At 41.0% G+C, this 16,794-nt stretch overlaps 1 protein-coding gene across 6 annotated transcripts in view; it reads right to left on the bottom strand.

Annotated features, from left to right (window-relative positions):
• Positions 1-3,069: 3,069 nt before the first annotated feature.
• The window catches only part of EML4 (EMAP like 4), a 239,149-nt gene continuing 225,424 nt past the window's right edge, over positions 3,070-16,794 (bottom strand). For all 6 annotated transcript variants that reach the window (XM_040351522.1, XM_040351517.1, XM_040351519.1 and 3 more), the window contains 5 exons: positions 14,930-15,027; positions 11,223-11,310; positions 9,219-9,317; positions 7,134-7,264; positions 3,070-5,998 (listed from right to left, as the gene is read on the bottom strand). In XM_040351522.1, the coding sequence (XP_040207456.1) occupies positions 5,528-5,998; positions 7,134-7,264; positions 9,219-9,317; positions 11,223-11,310; positions 14,930-15,027 (887 nt within the window). In that variant the 3' untranslated portion in view covers positions 3,070-5,527. The remainder of the gene's footprint in view (positions 5,999-7,133; positions 7,265-9,218; positions 9,318-11,222; positions 11,311-14,929; positions 15,028-16,794) is intronic.

Genomic DNA, 16,794 nt, shown 5'->3' with positions numbered 1-16,794 from the left:
CTTCTTCCACATGTTTGCTGTGTCCCCCACATGGCTTCTCACAAACTGCAAACAGAACTTCTTATGGCTTTCTTTCATTAATGATTTTTCTCTTACCACTCTTCCACAAAGGCCAGATTTGTGGAGAGCACGACCAATAGTTGTCCTGTGAACAGATTCTCCCACCTGAGCTGTGGATCGCTGCAGCCAAGAGGCCTCCAAAGTTACCATGGGCCTCTTGGTTGCTTCTCTGATTAATGCTCTCCTTGCCTGGTCTGTCAGTTTAGGTGGACAGCCATGTTATGGTAGGTTTGCAGTTTCCATTTTTGGATGATGGATTGAATCGATCATCCGAAAAGTGCTCTGTGAGATGTTCAAAACTTGGGATTTTTTTTTTATAACCTAACCCTGCTTTAAAACGTCTCCACAACTTTAATCCTGACCTGTCTGTTGTATTCCTTGGCCTTCATGATGTGGTTTGTTCACCAAGGTTCTCCAACAAACCTCTGAGGGCTTCACAGAATGGCTGTATTTATACTGAGATTAAATTACACACAGGTGGACTCTTTACTAATTAGGTGACTTCTAAAAGCAAATGGTTCAACTAAATTTTAGTTAGGGGTATCAGAATAAAAGGGGCCAAAAACAAATGCACGCCACACTTTTCAGATATTTGTAAAAAATATTTTGAAAACCATTCATCATTTCCTTCCACTGCACAATTATGTGCCACTTTGTGTTGGTCTATCACATAAAATCCAAATAAAACACATTTACATTTTTGGTTGTAACATGACAAAATGTGGACACATTCAAGGGGTGTGAATACTTTCAGGGCACTGTATGTAATTCTGGGAACGAGCCTCTAATCCAGCCTCTCACGTCATTATTACACCAGAGGAACCCTTGAATTCTTAGGTCTAACCCCTGATAAAATAAGTTGGGAGAATTGTCCCTTTCATTGTTGGCCGGTGGGATGAATGCCCCCTTACAAATTGGTGGCCAGTGGCAATAATGCCCCCTCCTCACAATTGTGATCAGACTGTCGCACTTAGACAGGTAAAAAGATGATTGGTGGAATGCCGCTGGCTTTGAGAAGTGGTTTTAGCCCTGGAACAATGCAGGAACCATCAGGTGGGAGGTCAATCAACCACAGCTCATGGAACCCTGGTTGAAAAGGACTTCTCTAACGGCACTTGTGTCCCAGAACATGTCAACCCTAACTAGTAGTTTTTTTAAGTCAGACTTCTGGAGGTGCAAAAACAAAAGTTGCATAAACAGTGCAAAGAACAACAAAAAGAAAAAGCAAAACATACACAAACACAGATTTATGGTACAATTTTTATTTTGCTCTTAAATGTCAAAAAATTACTGTCATGAGACAGGAATGCATGAGATAGAAATGGCTCAAACATCTTCACATAAAACACGCATATTCAAATTTCATTCACAAGTTTTGAATCTGACACATCTACAGTTACATAGTTAAAACTTTTCCATTCATAAATCACAATTCTTATTTTTTTTTCTTTAAACAGTAGTTGCCATTACATAAAACACACAACTTACTGTATATTATTTATTCATTTCATAAATTTCTTTATCATCTTGTTGAGTAATAGCAACTTATTTCTTTCCTAATTTTCCCAACAACAGTGTATTTAGACCTACATACCATGTTTTTTCCCCCCTGATAGGGCTCACATATAAGGGCACATCAATGAATGCTTTTGCTAGGTTTGCTCTTTGTTCCATTTTTAGCTCAACTGAAGTCAGACAAAAGCTTTCCTATTTACCAAATACTCCAAATCTTCTGAATACCAACACAGCAGCCATATCCAACCTGTAACCTGTAGTAGTCTCCAGACTAACTGCTGTACCCCCTCCAGATGAAACCTGGTGTTGTGATCACACCATCAAATGTTAAGGCATTTCTAAGGGTACTGTGGCATTTTTATGGCTGGACTAACGATCTCTGAATTCCTAACTAGGTTAAGGTCCTGCTCCTTCAGGGTACCAAAAGAACTACATTTTTTTTGGTTTGCAAATCTTTTATTTCTTTAAATGCAGTGCTCCAATTTTGACTTATTTTTGAAGTGTGAAGTTTAAATCCAAATTTTCACCGTGTTTAAAGTGAACCCATAGCCATTATTTTATTTGGACAATTTATTTCTTAACAAGCAGCAAATAAACATTGAAACAAGTCTTCACTGATCTATGTAGCTTCAGGTACAGTGGAACAATTAATTCTTGAAGATTACAACAGAGACTGAGGATGGGTTGCAGTCAGTTCTGGATCAACTTACAGCACCCTCCATTAGGTACATTATAAGGCTAGCAAGTTCCTTCAGCCAAAGGAAATGGGGGGAAAAAAGGGTTATAACGGCAGTGGCCATGTTTAATCACATTGCCTGCAGCTACAAAGGTCGGTGAGGGCTTGCTTGAAAGCCAAATTTACTACTTGCTAACAATTGTAAATATTGGAAGGTTCATAGCCTGGTCACAGGGTCACTGTTTGAGGGCGTACTCTGACGCTTTTTCCCTGTATTGCGCCCAAGCACTATTGTCCCCATGTTCCCGCTGGCCTGTGGTAACATACTGGACCCGAATACACTTGTCACATCTACTCTGCCTCAAACAGATGTATGAAATGGGCCGGGGCACAGTACAGGCATACCCCATTTTTATGTACACAATGGGGTTTACTATTGCTGGAAAGTGCAAAATCAGTTCTGCATAGAAACCAATGAGCTTCTAACATCAGCTTGTTCAATTAAGCCTGGTAATAAAACCTGGAAGCTCATTGGTTTCTATGCAGAAGTGAACCTGATTTTGCACTTTCCAACGATAGTAAATAAACCCCATTGTGTACTTAAAAGCAGGGTATGCCTGTATGGAGTGATCACACTAGTCAAACAAACTGGACTTTGAGAGTCAAATGTACTTGGCACAGTACAGATTATCTACTGCGAGTTTGCCCAACGTGTCACTGGGGCAGTGCTTGGATGTGAGGATCTGGAACAGTTTGGGAGAGCACCAAGGTTCCAATGAGAAGAACTAGAATGTTTTACTAGTCGCCTATTTTTTTTTCCCTCTTTGCAAGTTGCACTTTCAGTTGCTTAATCAGCCACTCAGCATAATCTCAAATAGAAATGCGAGTCACATTTAATCCTTTACAGCCTACCCTTGCACCACCAACGTAAACCATATTAAATAATGGACTTAAACGGCTTAAACACCACACAAATTTACTAAAATGATTATCTGTGGATAACAATGCTGTTTCTAACTCGCCTACCCTTCCACCTTGTGACATGATGGCCCATGATAGACTTCCACATTGTGTTTTCATATTAACTGCCAATCTGAGATGAGATAATGGATTAGAGTGATGCAAAGGTACACTGGTAAATGTAACTCTTCAGCAGGCAATTTCCTAATCTGCCTAAATCCATGCGTTTTCATATAATAAATCCCATAAGCAGATTGGTGCAGATGGTGCCATGTTTATTACTGAGCTTTGTCCATCCTGTTAACAGATTCCACGACTTCTGTTTCGAGACTGGTAAGTGGAACACAGCGCAAATGAATCTCGGGCATGCCCATATCTACATCTCCATATAAAAATAATTTCCTTAATGAATCCATATACCAACACCATTCTGCACTGTTAAAGATATAGTATGTAGCACATGTTAAATACACATCTTGTTTGGAAAAAAATATATATATTCCCTCAACATTCTGAGAACATTTTAGAACCACTGTAAACAAGTGAATATATCTGTGTAAATCTTTACATTTATGTGTATCTACCTCCTGTACACACACACAGTAGTAAAGATGTACATATATACCTATCGACACATGCACATGTCATAACTTGACTGTAGATACATCTGTGTACATTATATCCTTTGGGCAGTCATGAGTCTTTATGGCGTTGCGAAACCTGATCAGCTGATCTGTAGCGATACTCCTGAGAAGGTACTGAAAGGGAATGACAATTTTTTTTGGATGCACTTTTGGAATGGCGCAATGACGTAAACGCTTGCACACTTAAGACTTGTGCATTAAACAAAAAAAAAAAAAAAAAGAAAGAAAAAGAAACTTACCTAAAATATTAGAACAAAGTTACATAAAATGTTGTTACTAAAATATTCACAAGTATAAAGGATTTTCTCTTTTCCTAAGAAGACCGATCATGCATGAAAAGCATTGATTTGTTGTTGAAAAACGTTAAGAAGAAGAAAAATGTTACCTGATGTAATAAACCCAAGCCTGATATTTTTTTTTATCCACATGACAATTATAAATTTAGAAAAAAAAAATGTTTAGAAACGCCAAGCACCATATTTTTTTAAGCAGTGTTTTTTTTTTGCTTAAAGGGGTCATCAGTCCATACAGATCTAATATTTCAACCACTGGCTTCTCAAGAATGATGGGGTGACTATTTCTGCTCTGTGGGGTTCCTAGTTCCACCCAACTTGCACAGTTATTATAACCGTATTTAACGATTTTTCTACAATTCACTTATTTTATAATATTGCAGTAAGGCGTATGACATTGTAGGTGGTTGATGGGCAGAGCCAGGAACTCCAAGAGAGGATTTAGTCTGCCAGTATATGCAACTAAAGCTCCACTGTTGGACGATACAATAATCTCTACTGTAATCATGATTCTGGTTTCCCCAATGCAGTTATTGCCCAGTCACATCTGAGTGAGTCTACAGATCTCTGGTAGTTGAATTAAACTGGCCATACATAAGGAAATCCCATTGCCCGTTTGGGAGATTAAACCACAGTGGGAAATCAGCTGAAATTTGTCCACCAGGAGGATTTCCTTCAAGCCAGACACCGAGAGGTTATCATCTTTAACCGTTAGTACCTTGTACATAGTGGGATGTTCAGCCAGAGCGTCGATCCTCCATGCATGGCCAGCTCTAGGATCCCATTAAAGAAAGCTTGGTCAGGACAAAGCCAAATCAAATTAGATAAGCTGCTATTATAGTTCTTAAACAAAAACAGTCCTTAAGACAGGTAGCAGCATTAGGACAGACTTCTTATGGCAAACGGTCTTTAGAGTTTTTGTAAGAAAATTGCATAGGCGTTGACCAACGTGACTGAGCACAGTTTTCAAGATCCGATAACAATCACAGATGATGGATTTGGCCTCTACCATATGCACATAGGAAACACCTTTGTAGAACGCATATTTGTAATTTTTATTATTCTTCACTTCCTTAAATCTTATATTGACCCAGTTTGACCCTACAAAATATATACAAACACACCACTTAGTGACATCATTTCCTGAAATCTACCATCTACACTTTTTTTTAGTTTTTTGTTTTTTTTGTTTGTCCAACTTCCAGCTTTGGCTTTTTTTCTGTAGCCCGTGACGAAGGCTTCTTGGACGAAACCAAACTAAATCGCACGTGGTATGAACATCCATCCAAATATATTCTCCTACTATTTAAACCCTCTTCCCATGTCGAAAGCTCACACACCAGGTATAGAATTGAAAAAAGAACCAATAGAATTAGGTGTTAAGACACTGGTGAATCTTCACCCTGGGATTCTGTAATGGTAAGAGACTCCGCTGTCTCCTCATTTGTTTCACTAGGAGGCGCTTGGCCATTTGTCGCCAAGGGTTCTGGGCTGCTTTCTTCACTCTGCACCTCGTTTTGTTCCTCGATGCCATCCGGTACAACTTCTGCTTCCACGGCATCTTCTGCCGGAGTTGCTGGAGACTCCACAGGAGTACCATCCTCCTCATTTGCTGGAGGTATCTCGGAGGTGGGGGAACTTTCCTGCGCTAATTTTTCACTTACAGCTGGAACGCTAGAAGAACTTATTTCCACTATATTGTCATTTTGAGAGAGTGACACTTTTTCTATCACTCTCCACTGCATGATGCTCATGTCCTTCCCTCCGGTTGAGATTAGGTGGCCATCGCTGTGTGTGAAGCTGACATTAGTTACATGGCTGCTGTGGGCACTGTACTTGTGACTGGGAGCCTAGAAAACAGTAAAAAGAATCCTAATTAGAATAAAAGATAGGAAAAGTTATACAATTTGATATATGTCTGCAATGTAGCCTATGATGGTTGTTGAGGGTAACTAACATACGTGTTTCTTCTATGGTTTTTGCATCGCTTTCTGAAATGAGGTGGACATCAGAAATCAGTCATTAAGAATCTGGCAGCTGCCAGAGTTGGCTCACTTCTGAGCATCCTGTAATTCCCATATTTTCCCTCCTCCACCTCTGGGAGCACATTAGCCCTGTGTTATCTTCAAGTCATGCCTCTGAGTCTAAACAGGGCAAAGGACTCTTCTTATCCCCATGTGACAGTCCTAGGCCAAAGTAGGCGATCCCCAAGCAACGGCACTGTCATGTGGGTGGAACAGGAGTTAGTCGAGTTCGCACAATTTAACAACCATGGCTGAATGTATAAGTTTTAGGAGACTGTCAAAAGAAGACACTGAAAACAAAAAGGGTGCATTGCCCAGAAGGGAGCAGATTCTGATGAGCCATTGGGCTTCCAGAGTAGTATCTGCAGATCAATAACAGATTGCGATTGCCGCTTGAAATTGTGCCAGATTCTGGCGAGCATGTGGCACACTGGGATACTTTCTTTTTGAAATATGAACGATTGCTCACCTGAGCAGCGATAACGTCTAAAGCTTACTTTGCATTTTATCACAGCTCACTGTAATGCAACTTTGGGCTGCATTACAGTGTAAATAGGACACATAGAAAACAATTATTTTCTGTGTGTACTAGTGGTGACTGGTGTTCTTTTAGTGAGGAAAACTGCTGGTCACCACACTATATGAACTAAGCCTAATACTGTTTGGTTGCTTACTGCTGTTGCAAACAAGCCTAAAGTTGATAACCCACTCAATATGTGTAGTTAAAATGACGAAATACAATAAACCAATGGAAAAATATCCATTAGAGACTTAAAAGCAACTCTGTATTTTCAGGGTCTTTCTAACCATCTATTCAATATATATCTAAGATAAGCCCTACACAGCTGTTGCTAAAATAAAAAAATGGAATAGGCAAAACAATGACATCTTGTCGTAATAGCCACTATAAAAGGTAAAAGTGATACAATTATAAAACGACTAGCACTATGAATGTCCTTACCTTTGGTTTGGAGCATGGATACTGAAACAGATGGACCTTACAAAAGTCATCGGCCAAGGCAATAACTTTTCGGTTGCGAGATCGCACTAATGCATTGATATCTGTTCCATCCGATCCTTCTGGCCACACTCCTGGAAGGTGAGACGAGGAGTTTTAACTTGTAGCAATCACAAAGGCTTGTTAAGCCAAAGCAAATTAACATTATGGGTTACATTAAAGCAAACCTGCCTTAAAACAAACATGAGGCTACAGCTGCTGACTGCCTACAGAAAATGCTGGGTGCTTGGCTGTTACACTGACTTTTTAGGTTCCAATACTTCAACGTTGCTAACCCTGAGCAAGTGTTTAGAAAGTTATAAAAAGGAGGTCCTTATTTATCGCCCTGACTGTTACTATGGTCAATAGGGCCCCCCTTTTCTTGCTAGGTTGGCCTCTGACCAACACTGTTGCTTGAGCCATTGCGGACCCCTGGCGCCAATTCCAGGCCAGGGTATGCACCACTTGATTTTTTTCTTTTTAGGTTATGTTTTCTTTACTTCATACTTTCCTGTGCACTATCACTATTTACAATTTATGCTATATTACATGTTCAGATATATGACAAAAGGTGGATGTCCACGATCACTGGATTTGTTTTTGTATATTATATACATTTTTGAAACTAAAATAAAGATTATATATAATACAAATAAAACAAAAAGGAAAGTCCTTATCTGTATACATGTTTGAGGTTGGCAAGTCAACATATGCAAATTAAAGGGTTAGCATAACTGCCAGGCAACTGACATTTCCAGAGGGAAGTCAGAATAGGCATCTTCTAGGTTTCTTTTAAAAACAGAGCTTTGCCATGCTCTCATCAGCATCTGTTTTAGAACTGTATACACTGCTTTCCACACTTGTCATGGGGATCATTATGTTATCTTGCCTACCAGTAATGCAACAGTCAGCAGGAGATGACACTTTATGGAAAAAGCATGCAGCCTTTGTAGTCCGAGTTTATTTTATCTTAAATTGTTTACTAACCTAAAAAAAAAAAAAATGGATCCTCTTCCCTTAGAGCATGGTATACAGCACAGTGATTGTGCTGCATTATTTGGGACTGTAATACCTAGAAAAAAACCTTGTTTATCCTGCCAGTTTCTACCCTCCCCTCTCTGCCCTAACTCTGATATATCAGGGCTGCTGAGCTCTGACATGAGTCATCAGTACGTGCCTCCGTCACCCTCTCCCCAACCGTGTCCCTTCTCCTCTCCTGCTCTAAAAAAAACATTTACTGGGGAGCTTACTTTGATATATTTGAGGGAACTGTTAAAAAAATGTAATAACATTTTCAACAACACTTTAAAGGAAAGGCCAGTAAAAAAAAAAAAAAAAATATATAAAAAAAATGGTATGTTTATGTTGGGGCCTAGATATGCCATAAACTGGATTTAAACTTAAAGTGAAAATTCACTTTCTTAGAAGAAGCATCCACAAATGTTAAATGTGCCTCAGCAGTACCCTGAAAATTCTACCTTTTATCTTGAATTTCTCCTGCAAAATACCAGTGCACTTCCTGTGCCTAGGCAATCCAATGTCTTAAGCATCACAGCTGTATATCTGCAGTGCAAGATCGAAGGCACTGCTGCCTCTGACTGCTAGTCTCGGATTTGGTGATATCGCTACTGTGCTGCTTAAAAGGAAAAGTACAGCCAAAACTGGTTTGGCTGTACTTCGCCTGTGGATCACCAGAGTGCAGTTTGTTCTGCACACCTGTGACCCGTTTTCAGCTGACAGCCAGTTAAAGCCCACCGTCTGCCGACTTCAGAGTCGGTCCAGGCTGAGGAAAAATCGTGGCCAAATGGTCAGTATTGCCCAAGAACCCTGGACTGGCACCTGGCTTAGCCTCTCAGCGAGCCGCTGAGAGCCTTTGCCAGCTGCTCCTGCCCCTCCACAGCCCAGCGCTCCAGTAAGAACTGAGTGATCAGCTGTGTTTGATCGCTCGGTTCTCAGCCTTCGAGTCGGTGGGGGACAAATTCTGGATCATCAGCCAACCTTTAGCAATCACATAGTTAAAAAAGGTACATGAAAATTATTAATACTGACCAAAAACTTGAAATCCTAGCACACAAGTGTAAGTTGCCCAGTCAATGTCTTTGCAGTCTGAACGATTCCGAATTAATTTACAACCACTTGGAATGTCCCCTGGCCACAACAAAGCGCACAGTTAATACAAAGGATAAAATACATTTACAAAATTGCATAAAAACAACAGTAGAATGCTGTCCTTGTTCTGACACCCAGCTCCAAACTAGCAGGAGTCAGTGTTGATGCCTGTGTTTTTTTTTTCACCTAGCAAGGTCCCCGTAGAGAAACCCAATGATTTCCAATGCGAGTTTTATTGCACATGGGAAACTACCAACATAAAACAACTAAAAAGTGAAGGGTTTCAGAAAGCAGTCTGAGAACATCAAACAGCTTGAAGCAGGGACAGTTGAGTGCCCGGGGCTCAGAGTGAACACACCTGATGATTAATAAGGGGAGCAGAAAAAAATGTTATTTGAGAAGACCGGTAAAAGCGCAAATAGCTTTTTTTTTTGCAGGTCGGCAGCTTTTGTGATCGACGCTGGATTTACTTCAGTGGATATTGTTTTTAACCACTTTTTTAGCCACAGGGCACTTTTCAGCCCCTTCCTGCCCAGGCTAATTTTCACCGCTGTCGCATTTTGAATTAAAATTTACGGTCATGCAACACTGTACACAAAACATTTTTATAATTTTTTTGTCCCCACAAACAGAGCTTTCTTTTGGTGGTATTTGATCACCACTGCATTTTAATTTTTTTGTGCTGCAAATAACCGAAAAAAAAAAAGAGTGCAGCCTCACCCTTAATTTTGCTATATGACGGGCAGAAAGTGGTTAAGAACTTGTCAAATATTGTTTTTATTTATTGATTTTGGTGAATGAGTAGCCCTACTAATTCACTATGCATTTTGGGGACCCCAAAACTTTTTTTAAACTTTAGTGGGGTTCCCCTTAAAATCCATACCAGATTCGAAAAGCCCAGTATGAAATTTGGGGGGGGGGCGGGTGCTTGAAACAACCCCCACACTGTATTTTCGTTAACATTCAGCTGCTAGCAGGGAACCCGATGACAGCTGACGAGTCATTGGTTAAGGGTGCCCCGCAACCGGTTTGCCATCCCGCTCCTTAACCAGCTATTGTTAAGGATGCAGTCGGCTGCCTGCTCTTAAAATTTGCACTAAAACCATATCTAAAATCGCTGCTGAACTACTACTTTGGAAAGTCGCAGTGAAAACAGACTTGAAACTCGCACTGCAAATGTGAACCCGGCCTGAAATTTACTTTTTTTTTTTTAATTCGTCTTTTAGATTTCTTTGGTGTAAATTGTAGCTGGCTGTCCTAAATTATAGATTTTGAGAAAGTATGCATTCTCTTTCTCCACTTGGCTAAACAGTCCAATGCTTCTAAAGATTGATGTGCTTTGGATAGCTATGCAATTACCGATGCCAAGTTTCTGAGTTATCTACCTGTGGCGTTCCGGGTACGTTTCGTGCAGCACATTTGAAAACAAGCCCATTGCAATTTGCTTCAGGGTGCCAATGCATTAACGGCACCCAGTGATTTTTCGGTCATCAAATTGCATTGTACCGCAGTACCATGCATTTTGGTGCAGTCCATTTTTAAAAGTAATGCAAAAATAAATTGTGTGGTCTGGTGTGTTTTATGTCAAGAAACCCCAAGCATTCCTGTGCAATTCTGTTGTGAACCAACCCTGAGGAAGGGCAGATTTTTTGAAGTTTGTATTTATATGAAACGTTAAGAGTGCAGCAACCATGGATTTTGCTCTCCCTTTATAATTGGGAGATAGATAGATAGATTTTAGGGAAAACTCATCTATGGCCAGCTTATGTCAGTAAAGTATACATGCCAATATTAATGATGGTGGGACATTAAGTTGTGACTCTTCCATATAAAAGCTGATTTTACACTACAGAAACCTAGCCTAATAGACAAAAAAAGCTTTACTGTATACGCAAGTTTTTTTATAAAAGTGATTTTTACTATAGCAAAAATGTTAGTACTTACAATATAATATTTCATAGTCTCCTGAGTTTGACATTATGTATTTGTTGTCTGGGGACCAGTCAAGGTGTGTAATATAACTGGAATGTCCCTGAAAGTGAAAAAAATATATAAAATCAAAAAGTGTGTTTAGATCTTTAATACAAGTGTACAACTTAGATTGTAAAGTCTCTTTTAATATAGACAATATGTTCTACTTACCTGCGCTGTGCAGTAGCAATGCACAGAATGACTCCCTACCTCCTCTTCTGGAGTCTCCCACTGGCGCTCTACACAATCTATGTGCCATGTTTGCACCTGTGTGGGCGAACTCCTAAATCTGATGTGTGTGTCTATAGACACACACACAGCGCTACACCCTCCTTCCCCTCCTCACAGGATTTGTGTGTAATCAGCAGGAACTGATGGCTCCCACTACTGTGATTCCAGTGAGTCTAGGAAGACCGTGCTGGATCATGAGAAGACTCAGGAAAGTGTTGGGAGGGATGGGGGGGGGTAGATTTTAAAAGGTTTTATTTACCTTATTTCAGAGAATGCATGAACGTAAAAAACAAAACAAAAAACACTTTAACTAGAGAGCCATTAAGCAGTCACGGCCACATATTCTTATAATAAACAGGCATGAGATTGGTTTTGAGGACTTGACAAGCAGGGGATTTTTTGGAAAAAAATTCTGCAAAGTTTTTACTCTTTAAAAGTACTGAAAAGTAGACATCAAGACCCAGTTAGGTACAAATTTTTGATGACTAGGCAGAGTGTGCAATACATGCAATACTAGTGAAATCTGACTGAGGAGGCACATGGAAGAGGAATTGTGCACCAAGCCCATCAGAAGACCAACTGCTCATGCAGCTACACGTAGGCACAAAAGTATAAAGGGGTACAAACATTACTAAAAGAAAAAAAAACAACAGCATAATAAAAGCGGATGCAGGTGATCATGATGCAGAAGGACCCTCTCCAATACTTTTCTGTATAGGAACAAGAAAAAAAAAAGGCACGTGACTTGGCTATAGCCATTAAAAATTATGACTAAAGTTTTTTTGGTGGGTGGCAAGAGTGCACTTTTGCTCCACTGGGGTCCAGAAACTGCCTACAACCCGCTGACAACTGTCACAGGGCCACTGCGGGCTCTGGATGGATCTTGACCATATTGTCAGGATCCACCCATTTGCCTTATTAACAGCTGGCTCTGCCTCTCAGCACTTCATCTCCAGCCCAGTGAGCAGGTGACTGACAGTCACTGCTCTCCACTCTGAAAAGCCTGAGAACGTGGCAAGCAGCAGTCATCTGATCATTCAGTTCTCAGTCTTACAGCTGGCAGAGGACAGCTGCGGCATCACAGTAAGGCTGCAGCATAGAGGTATGTAGGGTTTATTTTGTAAATAACCCCCATCTTCTTTAAACTATTTGCATGGGTACAGGGTCTCAAACTATTTGCAAAAAAAAAAAAAAAAGTTAGGCCAGCACCTGTAAGACGTCACAAGCATACAATTGGTCCCCAAATGAGACTCAATTTTAACCCAACTGCTTTATGTTGGTTATGTCCTAACCGGTCTACATCAAGAGCAACATCCACTGGTGTTGGTATCCATCCCAGGTAGGGATGCCAATACAGGAGACAATAGAGTAAAGGGTGAGTGAGATGGGGTAGGGAACACAGACAACACATAGTGCTGCACTGGCAGATGCAACATTCTTGGGGAACAAGAATGTTGCGACTTCCTGAGGAACAAGAGGCTATGAACAGGTGGCTCCTCGGAAAAAAAGGTCACAAAATATACAATGATTGATGTCCAGGAGGGTACAGAAGCCCCCCTGCAATATTTGTCAATTCCACTGTTGCCCAGGGGTCACATACCAGTTATACTTTATTTCCTTGAAAAAAGTCTGCTAGACTTACTGGTGATGAACCCACCAGGGAGTATAAATCAATAAAATCAAAAGTCCTCAGCTGAGAGTGGGCACTATTTGGTATCTACTGCATTTCTTAACCTGAAAAGATATTATGGACAATAAAATCATTTGCGTACAAGTGCCAAGGCAATCCTCATGCCTATTTAATGCCTGAATGGATATCTGTTGGGTTTGGAAGCCAGCCATTGCCATTACATAAGCAGATTACCATAATCATCTGTCTCCCTCTAATGATTTCCATATGTATGAATGCTTTTAGTGCCAGTTCACGTCACAACACAGTGAAGGAAACACGTGTTCTGTGTGCGTTTCCTGCACCGCATTCCAAATGCACAGAGTGAGCAATCCGCTGAGGGGGTGTCAATAGGTTCCTAATGACGCCTCAGATAGAGATTGCAAACACAGTGTGTTTGCTTGCACCAGATCACATGCTACTGCAATACTATGCAATCCAATTGCAGTGCAGTACATGCACTACTTTCAAAATGAAAGGATTGAAAATAGCATTGTATTGAACTGCACACACGGATGATTTCTTCCTATAGTGTTCATCGCCCATGATCAATTACTAGCAATTGCTACACAAAGTTTCACATAGTAATACTCTCAAACTTGGAACTAGTATTTACCATTAGACCTAGGGTTGTCCCGATACCACTTTTTTAGGACCGAGTACAAGTACCGATACTTTTTTTCAAGTTGTCGCCGATACCGAATACCGATACTTTTTTTTAATGTCATGTGACCGTTTTCAAACCACAATACAGACCAAAGATATTTTCTTTAGAATTATGAAGAACTGGTACATCATGGTGTGGGGCTGTTTTTTAGCATACGGTACTGGAAAACTACATATCATTGAAGGAGTGATCACTGTCAGTGCAGCTCATCGGTGCCAGTGCCCAAACGTGCAGCTAGCCAGTGCCAGCTATCAGTGCAGATCAGTGCCCATTAGTGCATCAGTGCAGGGAGGCAGCTTATTAGTGCATCTCATCAGTGCCACCCAATCAATGCCAGTGCCACCTATCAGTGCCATCCATTTATGAGTGCCATTCAATCAATGCCAGTGCCACCTATCAGTGCCATCCAATGGTGCCATCCAATTTGTGTTCGATGTCACAAAAAAAAAAAAAAAGTATTCTATTTTGGTATCGGGAGTATTTGCGCGAGTACGAGTACTAGCACAAATACTCAGTATCGGTCCCGATACCAATACTGGTATCGGTATCTGGACAACCCTAATTAGACCCCTTTCACACTGAAGCGCATTGCAGGCGCTATAACGCAAAAAGTAAAGTCTGCAAAGCTCCCCGATAGAGCTGCTCCATTCACACTGGAGCTTTGCGCTGGCAGGACGTTAAAAAATGTCCTGCAAACCGCATCTTTGGAGCTGTGTATACCGCTCCTCCACCATGCTTGCCCATTGAAATAAATGGGCAGGGCGGCCGTACCGCTGGCAAAGCACCGATGCAGTGGTGCTTTGTGGGTGGCTAGCGGCCGAACACCTCTGCAAAAATGACAGTAAAGCGCCGCTAAAAATAGCAACGCTTTACCGCCGCCGCCTGCGCCCCAGTGTAAAAGGGACCTTCACAATTAGTTGTTTCTACACTTCATTGTTTCCTATATGTAGCAAACGATTCATTACAGGACGATCATGGGGGATTATCACTATAGCAGGAAATGCCTGCGTGTTCCCACCTTCATAGAGTTTTTTATTTCACTCAATGTTACTCAGATAGTTTTCTGTAAACAGAGAAGAGATTTGGATAGAGACTCTTGTACATTCTACTCACAGAGCATTTTCCGTATCTGCTATACTTTCTTCCATTTTCTGAGACATTGTAGAGGTAAATGAAATTGTCATGAGAACCCACTGCAAGCAACGTCCCGTCTGTTGAAAGAAAAAAAGAAAAAGAAAAAAACAAAAGCCATATAAATCAATTAAAATGACAAATGGAAAAATCACAACAAATATGGTGAAATATCTACGACACCATTTCCTGCGTCCACCATTGTTGCCCATTCTGGCATCTCATGTGTGGGTGTAGTAGAAAGCAAAATGAAAGGCAAACTAAAGTCACACTAATATTTTGCATGTGAACACACATTGTTTACAAGGCCCACCCTCACAAATGCATCCAATTCAACCCTTATATAATAATTTTCCACAGAGCTGTCCAGGACCATAACAAAAAAATAATAATCACTATCGGTGCATAAAGCTGTATAAGGAACCAAAAATATATACAAGCTACTATAAACACAAATGTGATTAGTGCCACATTCTTAAGTAATTTGTCATTGGTTCCATTTCTACAACATAAAGTGCTTCATTGAAAAGAAACCTGCTCCAACGCAAAAATAACCTCTCAGTACTTTAAGTACTTCACGGAACACTCCGTGCTTCTTCACACTCTGCAGAGATTATTGACCTTGTGCTTTTCAGCACAAAAGTCAATGCACACCTGTGGATATTACCCTCCGAGTCTTGGCAACAATGTTCAGCTTCTCCTCCACTGCTCTTCTCTCTGTTCTCCTGCTCGGGATGCTGGGTACCGATTCTGGAAAGTTCAGGTGAAGAGGAAGTTTCCCCAATCACCCACCCTTGATTTGCAGTTCATGACATACGAGTCTGCAATAAGGAAGTACAACAGAACACTGGGAGAGGAGAGCAGGAGAGCAGTTAAGAAGCTGAACACTTGCCAAGACCCAGGAGGGCAATATCCACAAGTACTGGAGCACTTTTGTTTGCAATAAAGCCCTTAATGCTGAAGAAATAGAACCAATGATGAAGGTGGGACTAATCACATGTGTATGTATTTGTATTTGACTGTCCAATCAGGTTGGATGGATTGGGATAACCTAGATCACCACACAGAAGAACCAAAAAGAATGGCTTAAAGCTGCTCTCCAGCCTTGTGTTGAATGTAAATACTTAATTTGGACTACATTGGTCCAGATGAACTTGTATCTTCACTAACAGACGCATTTGGCTGGGAGCGCTGTATTAAACAGCCTCAGCCACATACAGTATACAGCGCTGTGTTCCAGCAGTGAAGGTGGGTGCATGACGTTATTATCACTGACCCAGTCAACCAGAGGAAGCGTTGTATTAATTCATAGAATACAAACTCCCAGTGAACGGTTGAGCAGCAGCCTGAAATCAATTTTGTTTCGACAGCAAGAGGGGGGAAGTACCTGCCCCACTGTGCTGTATGTAGCAGAGACTAGATTCAGTGCTCCCAGCTGTTAAGGTAATAGTTTGCTCGCCCCAACATGGTCGAAACAAACTATTTAAAATGTCGTTAACAGCTGGACATGCGTTTTAATTAGGAACTGTGCGTCACTGATCTGTCTGTGCAGTGTCTGAACAAAATTATATCCCTAAAGTGGAGGTTCACCCTCAAAAAAATGTCTGACATCACACGGAGTCGAGCCATCCTACCGACAGAATGGCGGTTCTTTTTTCTCAGCACATACCTTGTTATCACGATTTTCACCCCCCCGGCAATCCCGCGGGACTGGGCGTTCCCAAGCACTGCCTGTGATTGACAGGCTTCCGAACGGCGCATACTGCGTGTCACAGGTTGCCGACAGAACCCGAACATCGGTGCGCAGGCGCCGTATAGAGCAGCACCGACGTTCGGGTTCTGTCGGC

This window comes from Rana temporaria, chromosome 4 (genome assembly GCF_905171775.1).
Source record: "Rana temporaria chromosome 4, aRanTem1.1, whole genome shotgun sequence".
NCBI lineage: Eukaryota > Metazoa > Chordata > Amphibia > Anura > Ranidae > Rana > Rana temporaria.
This window is presented reverse-complemented; position numbering and strand designations above follow the sequence as displayed.